Source organism: Pteropus vampyrus, unplaced genomic scaffold (assembly GCF_000151845.1).
Source record: "Pteropus vampyrus isolate Shadow unplaced genomic scaffold, Pvam_2.0 Scaffold486, whole genome shotgun sequence".
Lineage (NCBI taxonomy): Eukaryota > Metazoa > Chordata > Mammalia > Chiroptera > Pteropodidae > Pteropus > Pteropus vampyrus.
Genome location: NW_011889267.1, coordinates 1,023,017 through 1,046,619, shown reverse-complemented (window position 1 = coordinate 1,046,619; position 23,603 = coordinate 1,023,017). Strand labels below are relative to the sequence as shown.

The window sequence follows — 23,603 nt, the reverse complement described above, 5'->3', positions numbered from 1 at the left end:
CTTTGGAGACAGTTTCCCCAGGTGGCTCCCTAAATACCACAAAGACAGCCTCAAATGCCATAAGAAGTGAGACCATTGAGTTGATCCTAAAAGGAACAGAGAATTACCTTTTAAAAATCAGTGTGAAATAAATGAATGTGTCTACCATACCTCACACTCACCCTCCTCCAGGTCAGTTTCTCCTACAGTCTGCCCTCCCCTTTTGGGAAATTATCCAGAATTCCTAAGCTTATGCCTGTTAGGATATTTTAAAGTTCCTATTGGTGCAAGTTATGTTCCTGTCCATTTCCCAACACTGAAGTTAGGGCAGATTCTGCCTTAAGTTTTCCTGTAGTGTTGCATTATGTTAGCACATCAAAGCAATGGCCATGTTTTCCTCTCTCACTGTAACTCATCAAAACTCTAGTTTTGGTTCTTCTGTTATCGCATAGGCAAAGGTGGGGACACAATGCTGTCTGACAGTCTTTTGATCACAGTCGACTTGCTTAAACATGTGTGAAGAGTGGTCTTCTACCTACCAGATGCTGTCATTTTCATCACCTGAGGGGCTGAGAGGGCATTCTCTCCCCAGAGATCATTCAAGACTCCTGGCTCTGACTCACGCTTGGCAACATCTTCCTTTAGCTGTTAATACCAGGAGTTGGGATTGAGCCTTGGAAAGGCGCTCTCTGCCAACTTGAAGAGGGCGCAAACAGGAAGCAGATGAGGCACAGCAGGACACCTGCAAAGGCTCAGCTCCCAGTCAGTGCGCTCTTGCTTGAGGGGAACACTGACCCTGCTGACCGAAGATGTAGTAGCCTCACCACAGTGGTGAGAACTGAAATGAGTGAAATCAACTCTCTGCCCTTCAAAACAAAAGAGCAGGCAGAAGTGTAAGGAGCATGACACAGTCTCAGAGACCATATATATCCTGCTGTGGGATCCTAGGAGCTTAATCAAAGCACCTACAGGTCTCGGGATCTGACTGTCTTTTCCAGATTTCATCCCTTGGCTGGATACCCGAAAAGGGCTGCAGGGCTGAGATGTTAAAAGCATGAATGGAAAATTTCTAGTCTTTTCTTCCACTGCCCCGCCCCCCCATGCATTGCTCCAGCCCAGTCTGAACACCACGAGGTATTTTAAAATAATTTCTACTTTGATGAATTGCTGGGGAGTCCACAATTGCTCATAATCAAAGGGAGAAAAATGCAAATGAGATCCGGCCGAGAACTATCACCACCGAACGTTTATTTCACTGCACAGTGCCAAAAAGAATTAAAACAACATTAAACTCACAGCAATCATGTTTAAGCCCTCGTTTCCAAGTGCCAAATTGCACCACTCTGGATCATACAGATGTTCGTTAATTATGCTAATTTTTATTAAACTATTAAAATGGAGAGAGTACTGGCTCAGCCAGGCAGACCCCAGCTCTGAATGAACTCTGCTCTTGTCTAGAGGTGCTAATTTACTGCATTTTTATTAAGTTGCTGATTCTTGGATTTTAGTTTTGGGATGGCAGAAATAACTGAATTCCTAGGATACACGTTTTCAATAAAGTTTGACTTCCTTTTGTCCAGATGTTTGGAAAAACTGGAAAAATGCTGACACATTACCAGGAGACCTGAAATACCTCCAAGTATTTCTACCTTCAAGATATATATATAAATACCTATAAGTGACAATGTTAGGGAATCAGAATTATGTAGGCTCTCCATGAGGTAACTCTACACACACTGCGTATGGTAGAGTTGAGATAGTAATTATGAAAAATGGATAGGTTTAGATAAAGATATAAAAAACTAAAAAGATAAGAATATAAAAAGTTATTAAAAATAGCTTTAGATTAGAATATAAAAAGCTATTAAAAAAAAAAACCCTCCACATCGGTGCTTGCTTCTTGCCACAAAGTCTTTTAAGAAGCCTCTTACTCAAAAATAGTACAATGCGTGGTTTGTTCTCATCATAAATATTTCTAGGCTTGATTAAACATCTGTTTCTCTCAACATCAACTCTGCCCCACCTTCCTGAGCCCTCCAAATGAAGGAGTCTTAAACATGAAAGTCGGCTAGTTGGACTCCATCATCTGGTTGGAGAAGCTCTTGGCTTGGATGAGCAGAGTGTTGGGTGAACCTGAAACAGACACAGCACTCACCATCAGCGACAGTCAAAGTGTTTATGGAGGACTGTGCACTGCCATAAAAGGATTTATGCTGCTAATCTCCATAAACAAGGAGAAAAAAAAAAAAAAACCTTACCAAACCTGCCATAAAAGGAACAGCAAATTCTATAAACAAAAAGCAGTATGGCCACCAACCACAGGCAAGTCGCACAGCTTGAGTCTGCCTCCAGTGGTTTCCTATTGCTGTTTATGGTTTCAAGACTATCATGGACCTCCTCAGTGCTCCTCCTGTCACAGGGCCCTGAGTCCCTGTGTGGTGCTGCAAATACCCTGTCAGTAGGTGTCAGGGGATATCAGGGGGAAAACCAGCAGGCGCCTATCATAAGCCTTAAAAGAGATTAAATACCCCTACTCCATGATTGCTACATTTTAATTTCTCTCCTTCCTGCTGGTTCCTATTTGTATAAACTCTTCCATAGCTCCCCTGGAGTAGCACAGACATGACCTGAAATGACCATCCTGTCTTGGGATGAGAATTCAATTTCTAGGCTCAGTGACTCCTAGGCTGTTCCAACAAAAGGAAATCACCATCCTCTAGGACACAGATTCTTAAACTGGAGTCTGTGAACCCCTAGCCTGTCTGTGGATGGACGTGAAGGGATCTTTGAACTCCTTGAAACTGGTGTAAAATTTTGTGTGCACGTGCACATGTGTCTTGTCCCTCAGATTCTCAAAGGATTTATGAACCCTCTACAGTTTACAAACCAGTGCTCTAGGGGGAAAATATAATGATCTGTATCTGCACTTTGGCCCAGTGTGGCCATCTTCGAGCCCCACCCCCTTGCTTTTTAAAAATAAAATACAGTGAAAAGAAATCAAGAATCCGCATTCCTGCCATGCTGGGTTTCCTAGGCTTCAGCCCTCCAGCTGCAGAGTCTGTTGCTTCTTCAAATGCTGACCAAGCTTGGTTATCTCTTTTAAGGCAACATCTCTTTAACTGTGACTTAAAAGTTGTGGAATCTTCCCATAGCTTCCATTTCAACCTACAAGATGGCTTGTGGAGCAAGCTGCTTGGCACCGTCAATTCCCCTGAGAGTGTTCCTAATTGAAATGTTCTCTTTCCACACTGAATTGTGCTTCGATAAACCTCTGTGGAACAAGATTCCCAGAAAATGTCCCATACTTTCATTCTTTTAACCATCAAAGTTCGCTACATCAGTGCTTGTAAACAAGAGAATTCCTCTTCAAGAGAACAATCAATCAGCCCCTAACCTGAAAGATCAATAAATGCTTGATATATGAATGGGAAAAGCCAATCAATCACAGAATTATTGGTTTATGATTGCTTATTTTCTCTTATTAGTGCTTGTGCATCATACATTATCATTAGTTAGGATGGGGAATTTGAATTCCTAGGTGGAGTAGATTGTAATATTCCAGGGTCAGCCCCAAACATCATATTTTTACTCTGGATTGGCCCACAATTTCTCTACTCCTAAAATCCAGCTTTGGAAATTTAATGCTTTCCAAGGATATCATAAATTATTAAATAAATTGAGGGCTCTAACTCAGCACCCTTCCAACTGCTGAGAAAAACAAGGCCGGAGACAGGAATTATTCACCAAAAACAAACGGGTACCCGTTTTTCAACACAAATTGGTTTTATGAAGAGGTTTTGCAGAAGGAGAAAGGATGTGGTCATTTGGGTGGATGGTGGCTTAGTAGTATTGGAGCCCGTGAAAGGACTGGAGTTCAGTGCTTGGCTGAAACCCTGGGTAGCTTGGCGGCCTCTTCAGGTTTTTTACCCAGTGTTTTAAGTTGTTGGCAATCATTTTCTCTTTTTTCCACTATTTTGGTCTTCGAATCATAAAAATGAATCATTAATTTGGCCTCCACTGAACCTGTTTTATTTATTGTTACATTTCAGGGAACTTGATAACCTAGAGGTTGATGGGCCTGTCTTTAGGGTGAGGGGACGGTATGTGAGTGTGAGAAAGGGCACACGGAAAGGTTAGGTGGTCAGTGAAAACAGCTGGGGAACACATAGCGATAATTCTACAAAGCTCACTCCCTAGCTAAAAGTTGAGTTTTCTCAGGAGAAGAGGAAAGAGCTAGATGGAGGGTCTGACAGAAATTCAAGTGCAAGGAAACATTCAGCCTTATGTCTGAAGCTTATGTCTTGAACGGGGTGTGAGGGGATGATGATCAAGCCACGGCCAGGGAGATGTGCAAGACCTGTGCGCAGCTGGGCGTCGTTGTTGGTGGCAGTGCGTGCAAGACTCAGGGTGTGCATGGTAGAAAAACCAGAAGCTGTGAAGGGAAGAGGGAAGGTGGAACAGGGCTAAGGAAAGAGAAACGAGAAACATACAACTTGAACTTTGCCTAAAGAAGAAAGGATAGAGGGAAGGTAAACACTTTGCAGATGGGAGAAAACAAGGTGCCAAGTGCAGAATTCAGGAACAATAAAGACAGCACCATTTTGGAGCTGATAGAATTGTGATACCATGTGAGACCGGCGTATTAATATGTATTCCATAAACTGTGCAGCTCGCAGCTCTGCACTGCTCTGTTTTGCTCTGACCGCAGTACCAGCCTCAGGCACCACAACACAATTTGGAAACAATGTGACGGAAATGTTTAATCTGCTCGGCCCATCTGTGCTGCGTATTTCTCCAGATCTCCCTGAGAGAGACGCCTTGAATCTCCACATTGCCTTTAATATTCTCCTAAATCACCTCCCCACTGCACTTCAAGGGCCATTGCTACAATATCACAGGTTCATCTAAAGTGCAATGGGGAGGGGGGTGGGGGGGATGCTCAGGCTGGGATATTTTTTATTTTAAAATAATTTCCAGAGATGGTCTTTTCTGCTTCCTTTAAAAAAAAAAAAGAAAAGTTATTCTACTGTTGCCGTAAGGTTATTGAGGTTGTTTGGTGCAAAACAGGGTAGGATGGAGTGGAATCATTCTCCGAAGAATTATTTTTTATTAATCTCGATTCCCTCAATTGGCCATGGGAGGGGGTGAGCAGATGCTCGTCTTCTCTTATCTCTTTTACTTGCACCTTGCTAGGGTGATGTGTTCATTTGGGGCTGGTGCCTCTGTGCTTTACCTTCTCTACATCGGGTATGGGCTTGATTGACCCTGCTCCGCTGCAAACAAAGCCATCTTGTTCAGGACAGGGACACATTTAGTCTCTGGCCAACATGCCCTCATCAGAAAGGGAAACTTGTCTATATTACTTATTGAAGCTTAAAATCTTAGATTTTTCTCTCTTTAAGTACAGAGGTTGAGTGTCAGATTCCACTGCCTTTCCCCCTCTTGATTTTGCCAGATTCCATGATTTGGGTCTAGACTAAGAAAGCTGGGGTAGGTTTCGGAGAAAGAGGGGATGACTAGTCACCATGTTCCACACCTTCGATAAATGGAAGAGAGTAGCACATCACCAAGAAAATTAGGATTCCTTTTGCTTTGTGAATTAAAGAAATGAATAATTTAATCCTCAAGATTGTTCCGGCGAGGGAAAGGCAATGTCCCAGTTGCAGAGCCCTACAGCCTGTCGGTGTGTTACATCATCTGCACACATAGGCGTTTCCATGACAACTGCTTATAGCTTCATTTCCTGGATCCCTCTAGGGGGTGTCACAGCCAGATCCACCTGCTTTTCACCCTACCCTCGGTGGGGTCATGGTAAGGTCGCCAGAATAAATGAACGCGGGTACTAATGATCTGTTTACTGCTGTTTATGCTCTGTGTGTGTCAGGGGCACGCACATTTAGAGAGCTCATTATGGTTGCAATTAGAATGCACCATCGCTAGATATTTAACTCCTTTTTCTTTTAAATTAGCATTTTAATAACATTCTTTGAGCAGAGAAACAAAATGACCATTTTTCACGGACAAACTTCTAGCTGTAGGTGCAACTTTAATAGCAAAGTTGTGAAGGGGAAAGAAGGGAGAAAAAAGGCCATTTTTGCTACTTTCACCCTCCTCCTTACCAAAAGGATATTTTTATTTGCTTTCTAACACACTCAATTTCCTAAATTTGTTTTGAATCCAATTATTTTGGGTGGTTTAAAGTACCGCATTCTTGTTGGACGGAAATTAGCAGCGATTGAAATTAACTTTCTATGTGACCTGTGAAAGGGGCTAAAATAATTACAAGTGTGTATTAGAAACCCTTTCTCCAAAAGACCCTTGCTATAGGATCATCGGGCTGTGATCCAATGATACTATTATCAAAATATCTTTATACAGTAATTGTAAGGGCTATTTTCTTTGAAAAGGTATTTGCAATTGTTTCTGTTTGATAATTCTTAGGGTTATCTTATGGTGACAAAAGCTTGCAATTATAGACAGGATAGATACGAAGCAGAAAAAAATGAAAATAATAACGCAGCATCATTTGCCATTAAAAAATTACAAGATCTTAAAGCATCAAAAAGCAAGAGAGACAGAACAGGCAAGATACAGTGCAGAGACTCACTTGGTCAGAATGTTTCATAAGGCATTGCTTTTTAGGAATCAGCCAACACCTTTGCTAGGTGTTTATAGATGCTCTGTTTGTGGAAAGTACAGTGAAAAATAACAATTTGAATGTTTCGATTATCTTTCCCAGTCCATTCCATTTTCATTATTTATTTCCTATAAATCGAGACCTTGCTGAACATAATTCTGCAGACAAGTAGGTGGATGGGACAGCCAATGTGAACGAAGAGATAGATGGTGGGCGCGTGTAAGATAGATGCTATGCGTTTATGAAAAGGAGCAGTATGTCTGCATGTGAACATCCACAAAGTAGAGCAAGCAAGCGTGTAAACTGTAGTGGGTATTTTATAGGTGGGGGAAAAGGTGCAAGGAAGATTATATCGGAAGAAGCACGCCAAGCCTGAAAAGGGTTTGCTTTTTTCCTCCCCTCTTGGAATCCACATCCAAATTCTGCTAAGATGTGCCACGCTTGCTTGCTGTGGCTCCAGTGAAACCTCACAAGCCTTTCCATGACAACAGACGGAGGGGATTTCACAGCCAGAAGACTCAGGAGGTCAGCAGTTGAAAAGCAAGAGTTAGAAAGAGAGATATTTATCGACATCAAAACAATCCCACTTTTTTACGCAAACGATAGAAGGAGGAAAAATTTAAAGAAACAGCAGGAAAAAAAAAAAAAGAGCCGTTCTAAAAATGCAGGTTTAAAATGTTTATGCTTTTGTATCAGCATACTTGTACCTTAGAATCTGCCATTTCATAAATAAAATACGGATGGCATAGACTATAATTTGGTGATAGCTACCCCAGGACATATCTAGATGTACTTCTGTTATTTTAATTAAATACTGCATTATGGTTTGTGACAACTACATAGCTACAGCGTAAATGAATTTGGAATTAAAGTGTTACTTAGGCATCCAGTAATTTTTGTTTCATTCCTCAGTTTTACAAAGCAAATAGCTATAAAATCAAGATGTTTGTTCATTTACAGATGGAGCAGGATTGTTGTCACTGTTTTTTTTTTTCTCCTTAATCTTCATGCACAAAAAGAAGACAGAGCTTAGAGTCTGGCTCCCAACACTCTTAGCTTATGAGCCACATCACAAAGAAAAGCACGTCTTCTTGACTATAATGTGAAATGCTGAATATTAATTGCTGGTGTTATGCTTATCTTTGTAGCCGGGTCTGTCTTTTAACAATTATTCTGATGGGCTGCAGTCTTGCACTGCCAGGAGATTTGTCTCCTTTGTTTAACAGTTAGAAAGCTATTTTATTTAAAAAAATCTTAAAGTTCACAATGCTCTTTGGAAGTTTTAGGATTTGGAACTCTTCCCAAATACAGAATGTTAGTGGGAACAGAGAAGCTGTTGAAGCTCTTAGCTAAAAAATGATGCACATTTCTGCATCTAAAAGAAAAAAATATTTTTCATTCTAGCAACATTAATGTTTCCTTAATGAAACTGGAGAGGACATTACAATTTGATGTAATCAATTGGTTTGTTTAAATGTCACTTCACTAGCAAATGATGAGAAAGTTTCAGAATATTCTAACAGGCACAGATTTTCACTCAAAATTAATATGGTAGAGTAAAAGGATTTTTGTTTAAATCTGAGGATTTAATTGTATCTTTAATGTGTCATATGTCAAGATGAAAGTTTTTAAATAGCAAGTTTTCTGAAACCATTGTCTATTATTTCTAGCTTGAGAATCAATATAATCTTTTCATTAGTCTTAAATACCATATATCTGGCAATGTCATCTAATTCCAGCTTTTCTGTGTTCTCACCAATTACCCCAAGCCCCTCATTACTAATCCTATAAACTGCCCTATATGTGTGCAACGAGGTTATAATTTGCTTCAATATTTTGTTAGTTTGGTTGGAGAGCTGGATCCATACACTACCAAGAAACACTGGCAGACAGAGGTTTGGGGAGGCTGAGTTCCTTTTGAGAAAATAATTACACAGAAACAAAGCTTTTGTGACTCCTTTTAAATGCAGCATCTCACCAAAATGTCATGCAGCCTCTTTGGCAGATTAGTGAGGAGTTTATTACTAAACCTCTGTCTAATAAACGTGCAGTTGACTCTGGAGGAGCTGCTTGTTATAATACTGGCAGTGGGAAATGGAGGGAATGTCACAGTTAAAGACACAAATTTTCCCCATAATATATTCGAATGGAAACCTCTGAATCCAATACTACATGGGCATATCTAATAAATTCACAATATTTCAGTCTCAACAGCCTTCGCCGGTTAGTTTTAAAGATTTATGTGGTAAAAAATTACTCAGTGATGAATATGGTTTATTCTGCACAGTATTGGAGGTATAAGGAATTAAACTATCGTCTTTAACAGTGAATTTATTATTACCTCTGTCAAAAGACGAAGACTTTAACAGCACTTGTTATAAATTCACTGCAAAATAAATGGCTGGAATTTTTTACACTGGAGTTTGTACAGCATTGGGCGATTCTGAGCGTTCACTTAAACCTGCCATAGCTTATATGGTTCTAGGTAAACATTTCCGTCCGGGGCTCAGAGTTAATTATTTGATCTGGTACATTCCACCTGATTGAAAGGGTGTGTGTGTGTGTGTATGTGTGTGTGTGTGTGTGTGTGTGTGTAGAAAGTAAAAGGTCCTGTCTAGGATAACAGTTTGGGAATAAGGAGATTAAAGTGGAAAATGCCAGTTTTATTCTCTTTTTTTAAAAAATGGGTTTATAATAAATGGCCAGAGTTTGGAGGATATGGTTGATATGCAGTTTGGCCTCTTGTTAGCAGGTTTATATGCACGCATTTGCACACACACACACACACACACGCACACACAAACACCCTTTCCCTTTTGTCCTCCCTTGGAATGGGTGTCCCCTCATTTATAAAAATTACCTGGAAGGAATGAGGCTGCCAGGGTTTGTTCTAGACGATTGGTTCCTGTCTGGGGGAAAGGAATGGCCTCTACTGAATTTGACCGGTGTATGACCGTTGCCTTCCAGCTGACCCCAAACCCCATTCCCATCCTCCTAACTCTATAGCCTCCCATAGGGGTTATTAATGAGAGAAAACACCACCATCATCATCATCTTCGTCATCACAGCACAGTGCTGACCTGCTTGTTAACATGAAATGGGGTGGTGGGGACAGCTTCTGCTTCTCTTTCATATCATCATAAATAAGAAAAGATATTTTACAATGGTACCCTCCTTTGTCACCTCCTTTGGTTAGGTCAGAGGTGAATAATAGCTCTTTGACAGGCATTGATCAGTTTCATCACACTGTTTGGGCAGCCTGCGCCCCAGGCCTATATTCTCCCCACTTACTACTCCTGATCACCTCCCAAATAACCCTGCCCATCCCCCACTCGGCCAAGCAGAAGGTAATGGTGCTTGAGGAAGTCCTAAATGGACACTAGATGTCACCAAACACCTCCTTTCCCTCAGAGCCCTGAAATTAAAAACAAACACACACACACACACACACACACCAAAACACCAAAATGAAACAAAACCTTCATTTACAGCAATCAAAGGAATTATCTGTTTTTATGAGGGTTCTTGTCACATTCAACTAAGCACACTTAAAAAAGGAAGTATTGCTGCATTCAGATAATTCTTACAACATACAAATCTCTTTTGGAGATGATGGGGTCAAGGGAGGGGAAAGGTCTACATTCTTTCAAGAAGTCCTTTGAGGGAGTAGGTGGAGAACACTGGGCTTTCAAAATCCCATTATAACAGACATGGGGGTACGTTAACATAGTCCAGGTGTGCTGGGTACAGACCTGCTGTATTCCGGTAACTAGGAGCTGGGTTTGGAGGTAGGATCCAGCCTGAGTTTAAGTAGCTCCAACCCAGTGCTAGAAGCTAAATGTCACTCAGGGTGACAATATTGGTCCATCGTCGTCCACAGAAAGCCCATGGCCATCTCATAGCAACATGTGTTTGACGTTAAACTTGACCTTGCCTGTAAGGCTCCCTGTTTTCATATCAAGTGCATCAACAGAGAAGACAACCTAAAGCCTGGTGTGTTTGGGCCACAAGAATATCTTCCACCCCAGCTAAGCCTCCATGTAAGTATGAACCTTACGTGGCGCCCAACTTGTTGCTCCATGGGAATAAGTAGCTGGACAAATCTTGGAGGAGCCTAAGGCCAAATCAGGAAGCACACAACACAAGCTCAAGAAATGCAGCCTACTGACTCGATTTACCTTAAATGCAAGACCTCATTCAGGGACCGCCTGTCCTTTCTAGGCAATTGAGAAAGAATTTCTCTCTCTCTCTTTCATCTGCTGGATAGCTCATGTTACCACAGTAAATGACTTCTGGAACAGGAGGCTTCATTTTTAAATGAGTGTTTAAGTTATCTCCCATAGTAGAACAAACACTTTTATTATTTAGAAAAAAGGGTCCCTACTAAGAGACCTTGGAGCCAGGAAGACAGAGCTACCTCTCTGAAAGCTGGAGCTTGTGATTTGTCTTATCCAAACGGGCTCCTTATCTCCCTTTCTCCTACTTATAATAAATGCCCGGAGCAGTGCTGGTTCACAGAAGGGCCTTACGAACCTCAGATAAAAGAAACTAAGCGAAGGTGCGGCGTTACTGCACGGAGGGTGATTCAGCACCTGCCCTGTCGTGCCTGGTGCCCGGGCCGAATGGATTTTTGGAGTACACCTGTTGTTGAACCCCTGCCAAGTGCTGATGGCCACTAACCCCCAAATCACTTTCCCTCGCTGTTGATGTTTGGAATGTCAGACAGGACTGAGCAGCAGCCGGTGTGTATTTCAAACACAGCAGATGGATTTTTATATTGGCTCCTATTTCATGTTCAGGCAGAGCGACCACCACACTAAAACCGCAGCCTCAACGCTGCCGAGTTGTTTCTGTGAGATTAATTCTGTGACATTAATTGGGACAAGATTGAAAAGGAAATTAAAATGCAGCTGAGTGAACAGGCCTTTCAAACACCTTTTTCCTGCTCTATTCAAACTTGAATTCTGCGATGGTCGTAGGCATCGTGGGAAGTAATTTACGAGAGGCAGGCTCTCAGGAGCTATCGGTTACGTATGAGGAGACCTGCACAAGCGCCACAATCTGGAGCCACTGAAGAGCGCTAAACACCCGCTGTGGGCTGAGCTGCGTCCCTGCACCGGGTGGAAGCCAAGCTCAGTCTCTGCACCAGAAAAAGCTGTTCAGAAATATCTGGGCTCGAAAGGAACACGGGAACATCAACACCCTCTGGGTGCGCAGATCTGCTTCGTTATTAAATTCTCCCTTTAATATATTTTAAGACCCAAATTGGAACTCAGTGACTAAAGCGGGCATGAAATGGCTTGGGGCTGAGGGATGTTTGGATGTGTTTGGGGGTCAGTGGGAGTCCTGCTGACTTTGCCATTGGTCACTGTTTCAGAGCTTGGATACATGGCTCTGGCCTTTCCCCAAAGGAGAAGTTTGAGGAATCGATCAATTTTGTCAGTGATGAAATCTCTCCAACTTTTCCTGGTCTGAGGCATGGTGGATTTCAATGTCGGCCTCTTCACTTTTGTTTATTTCTAAGTGAGAACCTTGTGTGCTTTTGAGTATCTCTATGAAGAGGTCTTGGCAAGAGAGGCTACCTTTTTTTCCTCTCTCAGGGCAACAATAATTTATTGAACTGCTAGTATGCACCTAACATTGACCCTAAAAGTTTACTGCTAGTGGAAAAGAGGGGAATATAAAAATAGTTTCTATTTCCTAGATGCCAGGCAGTTCTTTATACAAATTTTCTAATGTAAGCATCACGACACCCTATGAATGGAAATTGGCCCAATTTTTATAGATGAGGAGACTGAGGATTAGCAAGATTAAGTGACTTTGCTCAGGGTCACATAAGTAACCTATCTGTTATTGACTTGCTTCCCTAAGAATAGGACAGGTGATGGGCATTTGGTTACTTGTGATAGGGTGCAATTTCCTTGCCTAGCCAATCACCCTCTCTGGAATTTTTTTTTTTTAAAGAATAAATAGTTTTCTTTCTGGGATCCTTCCTGCCCAAAGGCTGCAAGGCCCCAATAGACTCCCCTGGCCCTGGGATTCTAGAATTCAGGGTTGGATCATACTTGGGCAACTATTAAGAAACAGCAGGGGGCAGCAGAAGCCCAAGAATAAAGCTGTTACCTTCACCCCCACCTCACTTCCTCATCTAGGGGCCATTTCCTGTTATCCATTCGTCCCTCCGCCCCACTTCAAAATATATCTTTTATCATATAATGAGAGAGGTGCATTTATGAGGGCCCAAAACAAGAGAGTTCATAATTGGATTTTTTTTTGTTCATTTACTCTGAATAAAACATTTACTCTAAAACACATTTTTGTGTGGAATTTCTTTAGCAATTTTGCAGTGTCAGCCTCACCATGTTTAGAATGGGAATGTTTGAGGTGGAAGGAACCTTCGAGGTCATTCAACCTAACTCCCTCATTTCAAAGGGACCCCCAGTGAGAAGCGGGTCCAGGTAACTGGAGCTGCACTCAGCTGAGTCTTGTCTTGTGTTTCTCAGGCAAAGGGACTTCTCTAGGCTTCTGAACAGCTGGCCTTTCTTGCCTGACAAAGGTTCTACTGGCAGAGAAAAAAGTAAAATGGAGATTTATAGATATTGTTTTTCTGGACTAACTTTGACTTGGGCCAGTTCTGTTCTTCTAGGTATGAGAGGCAGGCTGAAGAATATAATTGACTCTAACGAAGGAAGCCAGCTAGGGCCGAACTGGAATATATTTCACATCCATATGAGAGAAAATTCCAGAGATTAGTAGAAGTTACTTAATGTCTGAATAGATAGACAGTTGGGAATGATAGTAGAATCTTCTTTTCTCTCTATCTGAACTGGTTAATTTGGGTTTCTTAGAGGCAAGGAAATGGATTGGGTGGCCTTTGAAGGTTCCTTCCTGGCCAGGGACTCTTATTGAGTTAGGTAATATAATAAAGGTAAATCCAACCCAAAAGGCTCCCCAAGCCAATGTTAACAGGAATGAAACTTTATGAGAGAAACTTCAGCCGAGCTACCAGCTTATTTCCTCCTCCGATGTGTAGGGATTAGCGACATGGAGAAGAGAGGCAGCCGGGGTGGCTTTGCGGGGAAGAAATGTGCTACTGCAAAGGGATAGAATGGACTGGTGCATGACCTTCCAGAAGAGGAGAAAGAAGCCCAAATGAACCAGGGCAGCAAGGTATTCTCACTGAATGGAACTCTGATATAGTAGCTTTTAATAATGGAGGAAGGGAACGGGGACAGGTTAAAAACAAAAACAACAGGTTGGGGAGGCTCCCCTTGTTCTTTGATATCTCTTAGAAATACAATGGCCATGGTAACTGCAGGCAGCTCAGTACTGCAGGGCAAGTCACCACATAGCCACTTCTAAATGGAAGAAAGGCACCCCCAGTGAGAAGCCATTAACAAAGGCAAAAGACATGCAAAACAAACAAAATAATCATGACGAACAGAGAAGACCAGCAGACAGCCAGGCTCTGTTCTCCTCCCCACCTCCGCTCCACCTCCCCTGCTGCAGGCACCTCAGACAGTGTAAACAGTTAATTTGTTCACCTGCAGGCTCTGGGCAAACAGAGGCCTGGTCACACCTGAGTGGATAACTCGATTACCCCTGTAATGCCAGTGTGGTAATGTACACAAATTCTATTACACGGCAAATCTTGCTTTCGGGCATTTGAAATACCAATCAGGCCAATGTCCACTCCCTTCCTTGCTTCCAATTTATTCTTGGTGTATTGGAGCTGCACCGGAATGGCACCAGGGTGGTGCTGAGTTAGGACTCTGGAGGAAATCACCAGAAGACTGTACTCTCAGAGACTTGCAGGTCTCCAACTCTTCTTAAAAAAGTTAGGTCTGAATTTGGTCCTCATTTGGAAGGGACTCATTGGAACCACTGAAAGGTACCTTGAGTCAGCCCTAATCTGTTTCCTAAGGAGCCGATGGTATATTTCAAACTCAGACAAACCCTTAGCCAAGGTAGTCATGTTTACAGAAAAAAGATAAACGGCAAATGATGAGTTAATGACACAGTGAGTTTTCAATTTTCCTTTATAAAATGCATGTACTCATCAATTAAAGAACAAATTGTACCTATTTCAAAAATATGTCTGTAGATATTGATTGATGTCATATAGAGAACTTTTAAATAAGATTTTTCAGAGATAGAACCTATTTCCTTAGCCCACTGATATAGGATACGTGTAGCCTTTCTTTACAAAGATGATGCTATTGATTCCTTGGTAGCCCATAAATTTTGAGTCTTCTTCACATTGGTGATGGATCTAAAATAATCCTTCCCCCCCGCCCAATTCTTTTATGATCAACAACACTATTTGTGAGATGACTAGCTGGGGATGGGGGGTCACTTTGTGACTGAGGAAGAGAGTAAAGTTAGCTGGCTCTTGTGGGGTTGAATTTACTATCTTGGTCTTATTGGCACTTGCTCAAACCAATTGAGCTAGCCAGCTCTGACTCCTCCCCTATACATAATTATATTAAAGTCTTGTTTATTTATAAATAAAATAAGGCAGCTGACCTAGCCAAAATATTTTTAAGAGTATTAGATGGTAATAAATTATGTATATAGTGATGACTTTTTAAGCACCAGACTCTAAAATGATCAAATTTTGATTGGCATAGTTTTAGTATTATATCTACTTTAGTATATTTTTAAATTTGAAAATTGGTTCCTGAATCTGAATTTTCAATTAAAATTTTCCCTAGGAATTATAAACCAATGAGCACTTATTCTATGTGTGAGGGAACCATGTAATACACACAAGAGAAGTATAAGACACGGAATAATTCTGGTTATGGTGACTACATCATCAAGAGTGAAAAAAAAATCGACTTTTGATCCAAGCCCTAAATTCTATGTCTTTACCTTGCTCAGAATTCGGATGAGGTCACCCCGTTGGAAGGACAGTTCGTCTGACTGGTCACCACGGCAATCCCATAGGCCCTGGTAATAACTTGCATAGTCCACTGATCAAAGAGGGGAGAAATCAAAGTTAAAAAGACTGGTTTTTTCTATGGAGCCCACATTTTTGCTGTAAATGGAAACCAGGGTTCTGATATTGCCCCTTGGAAACCTATGATTCAGGGGGTTGAGATGAGATACAGCCAGCATGAGCAAAGGACTGTGGGAGAAGGAGATTATTAACTAACATTAAATATTTACAGATCACCCTAAGTCGATACTCTTCAATAATATGATAAATATATTCATTTATTAATAAAAGAAAATCAGGCAGATAATTTTTCATTTGATTTGTAAGTAAGCAGCACAAAGAGATTTTCTGCTAGACTTTCTTGACCCAGGATGTCTAAACCATCCGGTACTTCTTTTTATTATGCCTTTGAAGGAACGCATAAGTCTCTGACCTCCTATTTACAAGAGAGGCTGAGTCAGCTAGCATGTGTCTGTATCACAGTCTTACATGTTGGCATCCTCTGTTACACAGGAACTTCATCCCGGGCACTTCCCACCCAGGTACTATGTGAGGTAATCACCAATAAATACGGAAATGAATAGCTCAGTCTTTAAGTGGAACCAAAGGGTGTCTCATCCATTACGACTAAATTCTGGGTGGGCTGGCCCTTTTCCAGCATCTCATTTGTAGACCCTGAACATGTCTGCCAAGATTTATCTGCAAGCCCCTAGGGGAATAGAAACCAAAGTGATCTGCATTAAAAATGAAAGCAACTCAAGACGACAAACCAAGCTTTAGAAACAGCTGGAGAAATTTACTGGGCTTCTCAGCAAGACTAGATGGCAGTGATGCCACAGGACAGCCATCGATTCTTAACAATGAAGAATTTGTATTGATCTTCTTCTACCAGGAAAGGTTAAACACTAGAGTACAAAATGGGAGAGGATCTGGGGACTTGAATGGCAGGAGAGCTAATGCCCACTAGATCAGGGATAATGTGGCAGTGCTCCCTGTTCCTTAGGATACGATGTATGAGAGCTGTAAGCAAAGCACCAAAGATGAAATTCCCATCAATGTGAGTCAGGAGTCCTGAGTTCTAATCAAAATTCAAGTGATTTTCAGGGACTCTATTTTACCAGTTTCCGCCTTTCCCTTCATTTGTCTTGACCCTCCTGTGAGGAGTGATGGGCCTGGTCACTAAGCATGGAAATGGATGGGGGCAAGTGGGCAGTGGGGGGACAGAGGCCCTGGCTATATTTCTTTTTCTTTTTTTTCTTTACTTATGAACAATTCAAATAATAAAGGCACAGGGGAACAAAATCTCTATATATTTTGGAAAAGGGAATCTTTAGTAGGAATCTTAAAGTGCACAAAAACAGGAGGGGCAGAGCTATTTAGTTAAAACTTAGATATTGAAAACAAGTAAAAATGTTAACCATAGAGAAACTCAGGCATGTTTTCTATTCACAGAAAAAGGTTTGTATATGCAATAGACAACAGAGGGCAGCAAATAAGGCAACTATGCTGGAGACATTCATTCTATCATAGAGTTAAGAATATTTTTGAAAGAAAAACACATTGAGATAAACATGCTAACAACTGAAAATACAAGGGATATATTTTTTGGATATCAGTGCATGAAATAGAGAAATATCAGCCCCTGAAAAGTGAAAGTAGTTTTCCCAGAGGATATGTTAATGAATTTTTAGTTATAATGGAGTTGATTAATCATCCCAAGAGTTTGACTAAATTTTGGAATGAAAAGTATATTGACATCAGTATTTTTCATGGTATTATATATGGTAAAGAAAATCATTTTATAAGAACAGATTTAAAAAACATAACTTGATATATCCAAATGGTAAGGCTGACAAAGTTATCTTGGCTTTTTCTGGCATAGCAGATGGTCAACGCGGGGTACTGCTCCCCACGTGCCTGGATGTAGGATAGCACCTAGGATTATGAGTACCTTTTGAGTATATATGTAAAAAAGTGATTTGAAATCGGGTTTATAAAGCCCCTGGGGAGAACACCTGGAAAAAGACCTATTCTACAAGCATAGTAGTCCACAGAGAAAGCAAGAATCTAAGAGGAGAACAAAAACCTTCCAAGAAAAAATAAGGACGGACTATGCTTTTAGTTCTTCATAAGTCGAAGGCCAAAAGAAGATGGAGCTCAGGAATCCAGGAGATAGGTCAGCCTAGCCAAAGAGTCAGAATCATCAGAACCATGACAGAAAAAAAAAAAAGCTCTGAAAAAATAAGCAGAATGAAGAAATAAAAATGAGGAAAAGGTTGGACTTGCTATCTAGGCAGAGGTATGCCAGTATTAAGGAAATCGGAGAGGAGGGACACCTTGACTGGATGAGACTGTACTCTGCACTGCAGGCTCCCAATGTAGTTTGCATTTATGTGTAAGTGTGTACACGTCACTGCATTTACTCCTTAGGATTCAACAAGCATGTACACAGCACCTACTCAGTGCCAGAGACTATGCTAGATGCTGGGAAGTCTGCATTGGCCATACATGGTCCCTGCCCTCAGGGCTACTATCCAGTCGGGGAGGCACGGTGAAACAAAGATTTATGTATTTATGATTACAATGTTGGCAAAGGAGATGTTGAAGGTGCACGATAGGGAATCTAACCTAGTTGGAGGGGTCAGGAAAAGCTTCCTGAAGCTTTAGTTATATAATAAAAACCTGACTGAGGATAGGTATTATTTAAAGACCTTGAAGAGGGGAAGAGGTAAGGCTGAGGAGCTTAATTCTTGAAGCTTGGCCCCAGGAGAAGTGTGAAGGCCGGGAAGTCTGCAAGGCCAGTCCAGCTTTTCTCTAAACTTGCGCAACTCACTGATAACAAGTGATGCATGAGGAGATTGTGATATCTTTAAATCAGTGAGGAATTGGGAGCCTGAGAGAGGATTGCCTCTGTGGGCTGGACTAGAGTTCCTTTAGTTTTACACTACTCTGGCAGCAATCTAAGATCAGAAATGGTGCCGCATTCTGACCATTTAATTAATTCAAAACACCCTCATTCTCATTTTGAGGACATTATTCCATCTAATTATTTTTTTCCAGTCTGTCCATTTGGAATGAAAAACAAAAGAATAAAGCTTAATGCCAGCATTTCTCAATGTCTCTCCAAAAAGAACGTAACTCTGCACTAAATAAAGCCTGGTAATTCAAAGCAAAGCACTAATATATTCAGCATAAAACAGACAGAGGACCTAGAGCAATAATGACACCACTAATAACTAAAACAGTTATAACAATTAACAACAATTACAATGATAGAGAAGCTAATGGGTATGATCATGGCATTTAAATTGCAAGCAGAGCTGAGAAGGAGTTTTTCTAGAGAAAAAAAAGGGGGCCTGCATCTTATTTTCTTTATCTCACATAAGAGAAACTAAGCTCCAAGCAAACAGAATGTCACAGAAAGAATAGCAACAAAGTTAAAAAAAAATATTGTTTTTCTCTCTTTTCTAGGTATTTATTGCAAAGCATTTGTCATTCTAAATTTTTTATAATTAGTGACAGTAATTTTCATGTAACTGAGGCCAAGTTGGTGCTACTGCTGACAGAGTCAATATTTGAAAATAAGCCTCTATCACATTGTGAGTTCTAAGGTGAAAGGACCAGGACACCTTCCTGCCACTCCTCTTCCTTAGGGACAATAGAACCTGACTATATTCTTTCCAGAGTTCATATGTCACCTAGGATTTTTGATTGGGGGACAATTGGTTAGTTCCAGAATTCAAACTATAACCAAAGAAAAGAGCCTAAAGGCAGGTCAGTATGTTGTTTACATTTTCTGGATGAGCAAAAGCACTCTGCCAACAAGGCCTGGCATTGGGTATGCCTACTTAACAAATGACAGAAAACAGAGACAGAACGAGAAGACAGTCGAAGACAGTTAAAGCCAGTCCTTGCCAGAGCCCAGATTGCTGAGACTTGGACAAAGAAGACTAAAGCAGTGGTACATTGGAAGAGACTTGAAATGCTCACTAGGCCAGGCCAGAAGAGGCCACCATGTCCGGTCCATTAAAGCAGACTTAGTCTGATATCTTATTAACTAATTCAGAGGAAACCTATGAAAAACCCATGAGCCAAGCTCACTGACTATGACACCAGAACAGGAAGAGCAACTGAACAATACCATTTGCTTGTTTTTATAGCTCTTTAATCTTGAGCTGGGAAGTTATTATGGTCCTTAATGCTATAACTATGATCTTGAAGTGGGAACACTCTCTGATCCAGATTTTCATCTTCTGTGCTCTTTTCATTGGGCTAAAATTGTAGCTGGCTGATGATCAACTCATGTTTGGTCTTGGGAAATAAGTTTCAAAAAGTAAGAGCTGCAAATACCTCTGTGGCTTCCCTCCGTTTTTTTTTTTTTTTTTTTTTAATGTAATAGTTCACCCTGTTGGTGGGCACTAAAGTGGAAAGAGTGCCTCTGAGATGGAATGCTCGTCAATGACCATTTTTCTGCCCTGCAGACACTACTGAATATGGGCTCGCTCTGCTTTCACTGAGTTTGCCCACAATTTCAGAGTGAAAATAGACTGCTTCAAGATCTTCCTCGGTCAGAGATTTGATGTATCTAAGAATGACCTGGACCTCCAGTTCTGCTTTCTATTTGACGTGGCATACTCATTTTATTTGAAATGGCCATTTGTTTTCACATAAACGGCACAGAATGAGTTTTACTTTTGGTTACCTGGACATTGCCTTCTCATGATGGGGAAGGGAGATAAGCTCTCATCACCGAAGACATTTAGCGTTAGACTGTTAGGCTGATGGGTTGGAATTTAGTGAAAATCTGAGGTGTTGAAGAGTCACTCATTAAAATAACCCTGTTACTAACAGTCATGCTGTAAACCAAGCTCTTTATAGATTGAACAATCAATACTACAAGGCTGTGATAGATTTTCTAGGTAACAGAATAAAATAAAAGAAATTACATCTTCCAGGGTCATTAACACTCAATAAGGATAAACTGAATTTTGTTTTTTCCCCTCTTCTGATACGATCTAGTTGGGTTTTAAAAACATTAGCAGTTCCATCAGTGGAAAGCTCCACATTCTGGGAACAGGATCCTTGGAATGGTGGAGAAAAGTGTGTGGATTTTAAAGGTAATCCTGCTGGCCACAGTATATTTTAAGAGAAAAGGTTTTTTTTTTTTTTTTCTCCCTTAAAAGGCATGTGACACCTGAGAAAAACTAAGAGAACCAAACTTGTATAGCTTGCCTATTACATAAGAATTCACACTGTCTTAGAGCTCCTGCGTTTTATACACCTTCACTGGGGCTGCCTACCATGGTCTCGGACCTCTGTATTTTACTGTTATAATGCTAAATGATAATATTTGGATGTTACATATTTGTCGTTCCTTCAGAAAAAGACACTGTATAAATTTAATAAGTAAGTAAACACAAATAATAAAAATTCCTGCCTCAGATTCTGCAGAGAGAGCGAAAAGTCCTCTGTTTTCTCATCACTAAGTCACCAATCATTGTAACTGGTGGGAAGTATAAACCATGGAAACATATGTAGAGCTCACTACACTTTAACAGCACCTATTCTGGAGGCAGGAAACACGAGGAACAAAAGCTTTTTTTTTTTTTTTAAACTTACTTGAATTATAGCTGCTGGAACAGTTAAGAAATAAATCTCCCCTTACTCCCTAGATAAAACTTTAGGAAGAGAGGCGGAAAGAGGAAATGAGATGAGGGAAGAGTCTGAAACTGAATTTTAGACTTTTGCCAGAAGACTTCTGCTTCCTGAATGGAGTTGACTATAATGTGGGCTATAGGAAGCTTCCAGTTATTCCATCCAAGCTGTCTACATGAAGTGTTTCTTTCCTGCACCGATAATGGAAGTTGGTTGAGCAAAGACATATGTGGGACATGGGTTGGTCAGGAAACAGATTTTCTGCTGGAAGTCCATAGAGCAAGTGGAAAACAGTAGAAAATACGTTTCAGAATGGACTCGATCACATGAGGTAGTTACTTGAAGCTACACTAACACTCTTGCTTCATATTCCCCTCTGTTCTTTCTTTCTCTTCTGCTTTGGCACATGACTCTTTGCTGTCTTTTCTCTCCCCTGGGAGAAGTTAGGCATTTATGAAGATGGGCCCTTCACTAAACCTGTTACATATTGGCTTCCCATAGAGAATGAACCAGGAAAAGGGGCTTTGCTGAGTGGATAAAGAAGAGGAGAAAAGGCACAAGAAAAGGAAGAGAGAGGAGAATGCGAAAAGGTAGGAATAGAGAAATGGAGAGGTAGCAGAGAGAGGAGGAAGGAAATAACTCCGAGGCTTAACACTTTCATAGAATCAATAAGAAAAAATCAGCTATTATCTAAATCAGCCACAATTCAGGCTCTGCTGATGAAATGAATGTCCTTGAAAGGTGGTCCTTGCAACACACATTTCTTTACTGACAACGACAGAATAGGTCTTTGGTCCACTTAAGGAGGCTTTAGAAGGGCACCTGACCTCAGAAAGGATGGGCTCACTAACAGCCTGAAGCGTGGTTAACAGTCAGGGATGAATAAGATGTAATTTTGTATTCAACAAAACTGTTACATATTCATTTCCAGACATGCCTGGAACTAAACCAGGCCATCAGTAGTCAGCATCAGCAAGCCATTCTATCCTTCACCCCACGTTCACTTTTCAGATCTGACATATTTCCATTCCCCTCTGAACTTGCAATCTCCGGGCCTCTCAGAGAGGAGACATTTCCATTCTTCCCATTCTCAATCCTCTGATCTCTTAGAGATGAGGCAATTCTATTTCCCCTGTACTGATTTCAGAACTACTGATAGGAAAAAATAAATATCTGGTTTGGCTTTCCACCCTCTCTAGGATAAATCTTAGCTGTTCTGGGAACATTAATTGAAGCGAATGGGTGGCTGCTTTTAAAGTTAAGATATTTCCCTATCCAGTCATCTTATTTGGGGCTTTTAAGGTCAGCACACTGGTATTCTTCTAATTAGCAAGTCCTGTAATGTAAGGAAGGTGCTTTCTCCCGTCGAAAGCTCCAATGTCCTACCCGGTGCCGGTACCTGTATGAAGCTCTCATACCTCCTTTTTGTTGAGTGCCACTCTCATCCTCTTGTAGATCATGCTCTTCATCTGAGGGGATAAAGATGATCAGCATTAGCAAACAGCCTGTGTTCGTTATACTGACTGGCAGGTCTTCTTCCTCTGAACTCATCATGCTCTCTTCTTTAAGAAAATAATGTTCTTTTTAAAAAAATCATCTCTCACCTTCAAACTGGTCCTCCCCTCTCTTCCTCCCCATTTATTCACAGACATTTTAAAGTGCTTACTATATGCAAGTCGCTGCACTAGGAACTGGAGATGCAGCAATGGGTAAGACTGGCAGGATCCTTGCCCTCCTGGAGCTTCCAATCCACTGGGTAATTTAGGTGCCAAAAGGCAAAATCATAATCATTTCCTCTCCCCTTCTAGAATTCAAAATGTGTTATCTAGATACTTAAATGTACCTAGATACATTTAAGTATCTAGAGTTAGTGTGTGTGTGTGTGTGTGTGTGTGTGTGTGTGTGCATACATTTAAACCCTCTGTGATTAATTATCAAGCTTTGTTCAACTGTATCAAGCTTTGTTCAACTGTAACAGAAGCTAGTCATGTACATAATTTTATGTATTTAGTACTTGGGGCTTATAGTTATCTTTTTACTGGTGTTATTCAGCCTGCCCTGTTCATTAGAATGTAAGCTCCTGAGGGCAGTTGGAATGGTCTTTCAATTAATTGCTGCAGGTACACAATGGGTTCTAAGTCTAACTCCAGTCAAGTGTTTCAATGGTCGAAGTCACAACATGATTGGCTTATGTTTCTTACTCTCATTAACCTGTTTTGTCTCAGACTTTATGCTACCTGATAACACAGCAGCTGGGCACAAATACACTTGCTATCTTCTCATCACCTCTACACACTCACACACACACACACACACACACACACACACACACACACATATCCATAGAGTGAATGGGGCATAATAAACAACATTTTGAGGGCTGAATACTCA

At 40.9% G+C, this 23,603-nt stretch overlaps 1 protein-coding gene across 1 annotated transcript in view; it reads right to left on the bottom strand.

Moving 5' to 3' along the window:
• Nucleotides 1-23,603, bottom strand: part of LOC105307280 (src kinase-associated phosphoprotein 1-like) — a 50,811-nt gene that overhangs the window by 4,191 nt on the left and 23,017 nt on the right. Inside the window, exons 7-8 of the mRNA XM_011382709.2 lie at nt 22,631-22,681; nt 15,491-15,591 (exon numbers count right to left, since the gene is read on the bottom strand). Of these exons, the coding sequence (XP_011381011.1) occupies nt 15,491-15,591; nt 22,631-22,681 (152 nt within the window). The remainder of the gene's footprint in view (nt 1-15,490; nt 15,592-22,630; nt 22,682-23,603) is intronic.